We start from the raw sequence: 4,058 nt of genomic DNA, 5'->3' as shown, positions 1-4,058 counted from the left end.
CGGCTAATATCTAACAGTTGGAACACTCCAAAATTTTAAAAGAAAAGGTAGAGCCACCAATTTTCTTGCCATGCAACAGTCTCACCAGGTCCTTACCATGCAATTCTCAAGTCAAACTACATTACTAATTGACAAAACGGAGAACAATAGAATAATTGAATTTTCCAGCAGGTAATTTACACTCTCCAACCATACATTATTATTTCACTCCGATAGAAGTTTCAAGCAAAAAAGTCATCATCCCCACAAAACATCTTTCGATAATGATAAGAGGTAAACAACAACTAGAACATAAAGATTTCCTTCTCATACAGCTTTGCCTACTCTTTGACAACTTAACACAGACATGTAGATTACAAGGCTTTAAATATAGATAGACCTTTTAAACATTATAAAAATTTCCTTGCATGCATGGAAATCTCTGTCATCAACATTAAAATAGATAGAGAAGGGAACTTAGAATCACTTTAATACTTTGGTTTGTGGATTGTGTTTGCTTTACATTACAATCTCGGGCTTCACAAAATGTGACCTGATCTCTTTGTGAGGCAGGACAACAACTCCATTAAGGAACACAGTCTCCCCGACGTGGACATCCTCTCCAAGCACTGCCATGCTGCTAACTTGAGCTGACTCCCCAACTGTTGAATGCCATCCAATGATGCTGCCCGACACATGAGCTGATCTCTTCACCTGCACCCCCTTCATCAGGGTGCATGATGACAGCCGCACCCCTGACTCGATCACACAATTGGGACCAATCACCACATCAGGTCCAATTAAGCACCCTTCACCAATCTTTGCACTCTCATCGATCAACACATTCCCAATGATGTTGTGCCCAATGGCAAGGTCCAATGATGATTTCCTTCTTAGATCGTCTAAATATAATCTAAGGCCTGCAAGGTAATCCTTGGGCTGCCCAACATCCATCCAGAATCCATCATAGATCATGGCATATAGGCGTCCTTCCTTGGCAATGGCAGGGAAAACTTGCTGCTCTAATGATGAGGGACTAAGTGGAATTCGATTGAGAACAGAGGTGTTCAATAGGTATATGCCTGCATTAATTTTGTTATCGACAAATACTGTTGGTTTCTCAACAAATTTCTTGACCCTTCCTGAATTGTCATCCAAAACTACAACTCCATATTTTGATGGTTCAGCCACCTAGACAAATTAAAGCATTTATATAAGCATGAGCATCCACTTCCTCACAATGGAAACATAAATCAGTGAGAGCATAAAGTTCATCAAGAATATTTGGGTATCGATCTCGCTTCCTTCTGTCTTTGATTGTCCTCACGTCATGAACCAATCTTGGAGAATTCAGGGTGAAAAATGAACTCTACCTTGGTTACCATGATTGATGCTTCACCTCCATGAGCATTATGAAAATCAAGCATCTCCTTTAATGGGTATTCACATGTGATATCACTGTTGAGCACGAAGAATGGCTTCTCAGCCTCCTGAAGCAATTTCTCCTTTGCAAGGGCCAAAGGGCCAGCAGTGCCCAAGGGTTCATTTTCTTGAGAGCAGGTGATCTTGATCCCAAGCCTTGATTCAAACTCTTCTAGAAATCTCAGCATGACCTGTGAAAGAGTAACTATGAAATTAATGAAACAAAATAAACTTGTACAAAGATAATAAAGTGTTTTGCTCACCTGTGGCTGATAATTGATGGCTAAGATAACTTCTGTTACTCCAATAGCTTTAAGGGCTTCAATCTGATCAATTGCATGTGGCAATTAAACTTCATAAATGAAAAGGTAGAAAAATGACAAATCAACGATGGCTTGAGAATGTAAAATATAATGTAATTCTAGAGAGCTTTAGTTTGGTTTCAACTTACCTGATGCAAAATCATTGGCTTGTTGGCAAAGTCTACAAGTGGCTTTGGCATGCTGAGTGTCAAGGGCCTCAGTTGAGTCCCAAAGCCACCTACAAGGATGAGTGCCTTCATGGTGATTTAGTTGCTGATGGTCCTTTATCTGGATTACTCCGTAATCAGAGTTTCCACTTCACAGCAGAAAAAGCTGGCTTAAAAAACTGTGGTGCTCTGTGAAACCAATTTTCTGTATCAAAGATACAACAGATGAAAAAACATTCTTAATACTTAATTGAGATACATATCCAGAATACTTACTTTAAAAATGCAAGAATTATTACTTTAAGTTTATGGATCCGTCAGCTAACTTTGCATTCTTAAACATTCATCAGATGTTGCAGCACATCACTAGTCTTAGCTAGGATGGCTCAGGTGTACCAAAAATAGAGACAACCCAAAAAGGATTTACATATTGCAGGTCATAAATTGTGTGGTTCTCTAAAGACATAATGGTCTGCCTATTCCCTATCATGACAAGGAAATGAAACCGTCACATTTAGAAATTCAAACATAGTACAACTTCTCAAAGTCCATGTGGTTTCCCATATTATTAAAGTAATTACTTTTTCTAAATACCAACAAATGGAATTAGATAACTCAAAGATAACAGAGTTCAGTTCAACAATTTCATGATTCCAAAGTCTGCCAGAGAAGGGTAGAACAGCAACTATTTGCAAATTCACACTCCACATAGTTCCAAGCATACCCTAATGATAGAGGAACCCCACCAAATTTAGAATAAAAAAGCGGACATCTAGATTCAGTCGCTTAGCAACTCACTCAAACAAGAGGCCATGCATTGGATGTGCACCCAAAATATTCCTTTCTCATGCTTCATCACCTTATTAGATCACCTGTGATTTTTAAATATACTAATAACACTTACATTAAGAAAAAAATTATATCTATAAACAAAAAGATTTTGCTTACATCAATTCCACCTCCCAACTCTAATATGCCATAAACTAGAGAACAAGGTGACAAACAAGTAAGGCAGGCAACTCAAAAGAATAAATAGAACATCATACTACAGTAGAAACTACATAGTATAACAAAACCAAGCTTATCATCCACTATACCACAAAAAAAAAAAAAAAAATCTGATTCTAGTGGCACACTTTCCATCAAAAGAAACTAGAAAAAATCCATCAAAATCTTGTATTTAGCTTTCCAACCCTCCAAAAAAAAATCAAGAAAAAAAGAGAGAGCCAAAATAGATACTTTCCCGTCTAGTTTCCTGTTTCCTTTCAGCACGGTACTACCAACTGTTACATCCAAAGAACTCCCACACATATATACTGATCACAAACCAAGAACTAATAAAAAAGACATATTTCCTCTTTAAAACAATCAATCGAAAAACCTTAATTTTTTTTCCTATCCAAAACAATCCAAGAAGAAGCACAGGAATCGAACGCCAAACTGAGACCAATGCCCAACAATTCCTGACCTTAAAAGATCGAAGAAGGAAAAAGTGCGCCGATCATCTCAGTCGAAGCAGGAGAACCCCTACCCTAATTCCGAAAAGAAGAACTTCTGACCCTAGGGTTTGAAGAGAGAGCATTGTGGTGGGGGGGTGGGGGGGGGGGCGCCGCGTGGAGCATCGGAGTAGAGGAGCGGCCGAATGGAAGCGCCGAATTTTATTAATGTTTACATATTTAATAGTCTCGATAGAATTAAATAATAATAATAATAATAATAATATAAACAAAAGCGATCATTGGAAGATTTCTAAGCGGCTCCATCGCTTCCAACCGTACACGTATAAGATGAGCGTATAAAATGACTGAATTGGCCCTGACAGTTTAAAACTCTGGGCTCTCTGCGTTGGCGCCTCTTCTGGGCGGTTAGGTGATGGGACCACGATGCGATCATAGCCGTTGGTTCGGTGTTCCCCTTTTTCTTGACGTCTACGCAACTTGATAATAGTGGACCCTTACTCGTTTCCCCCATAGGATTCCTGGGAAACCGATTCTGGAAATTGGAAATTAATCCGCTTAAGTTACAATTGAGCATGATATATATTTGTGACAACAACCTATTTATATAAGGAAATTGTTATTAGGGCTGGTCTATCACAAAAATATTTCATGTTCCAAAAGTATTTTTAGTAATTTGACTGACTTTCAACCTTAAGTATCTTGGATTCTGATTAACATGTGGCATAAAA

General features: G+C 38.3%; 1 protein-coding gene across 4 annotated transcripts; it reads right to left on the bottom strand.

The window, feature by feature from the left end:
• Window positions 1-445: 445 nt before the first annotated feature.
• Window positions 446-3,471, bottom strand: LOC140851785 (mannose-1-phosphate guanylyltransferase 1-like). 4 transcript variants are annotated; one of them, XM_073243948.1, is made up of 5 exons: window positions 3,339-3,471; window positions 1,853-2,075; window positions 1,665-1,727; window positions 1,353-1,592; window positions 446-1,170 (listed from the first exon to the last, which is right to left on the bottom strand). In XM_073243948.1, the coding sequence occupies exons 2-5, from the start codon at window positions 1,961-1,963 to the stop codon at window positions 499-501; spliced, it is 1,086 nt and encodes a 361-aa protein (XP_073100049.1). In that variant the 5' UTR covers window positions 1,964-2,075; window positions 3,339-3,471; the 3' UTR covers window positions 446-498. The 4 variants fall into 4 exon arrangements, with proteins under 4 accessions (XP_073100049.1, XP_073100051.1, XP_073100050.1 ...); XM_073243950.1 differs by having other exon boundaries at window positions 1,853-2,059; window positions 3,339-3,464; XM_073243949.1 differs by lacking the exon at window positions 3,339-3,471 and adding an exon at window positions 2,669-2,742.
• Window positions 3,472-4,058: the final 587 nt, after the last annotated feature.

The sequence above is a fragment of the Elaeis guineensis genome, chromosome 9, assembly GCF_000442705.2.
Source record: "Elaeis guineensis isolate ETL-2024a chromosome 9, EG11, whole genome shotgun sequence".
NCBI lineage: Eukaryota > Viridiplantae > Streptophyta > Magnoliopsida > Arecales > Arecaceae > Elaeis > Elaeis guineensis.
The sequence above is the reverse complement of the archived record's forward strand: the minus strand, read 5'-3'. Positions and strand labels throughout refer to the sequence as shown.

Excerpts from the sequence above, each read along its gene's own strand:
- LOC140851785 (XM_073243948.1), bottom strand. The coding sequence starts at position 1,963 with ATGAAGGCACTCATCCTTGTAGGTGGCTTTGGGACTCAACTGAGGCCC. Across the intron at positions 1,593-1,664 it reads CCATCAATTATCAGCCACAG|GTCATGCTGAGATTTCTAGA; the intron begins GTGAGCAAAACA and ends ACTCTTTCACAG. Across the intron at positions 1,171-1,352 it reads CATCAATCATGGTAACCAAG|GTGGCTGAACCATCAAAATA; the intron begins GTAGAGTTCATT and ends TAATTTGTCTAG.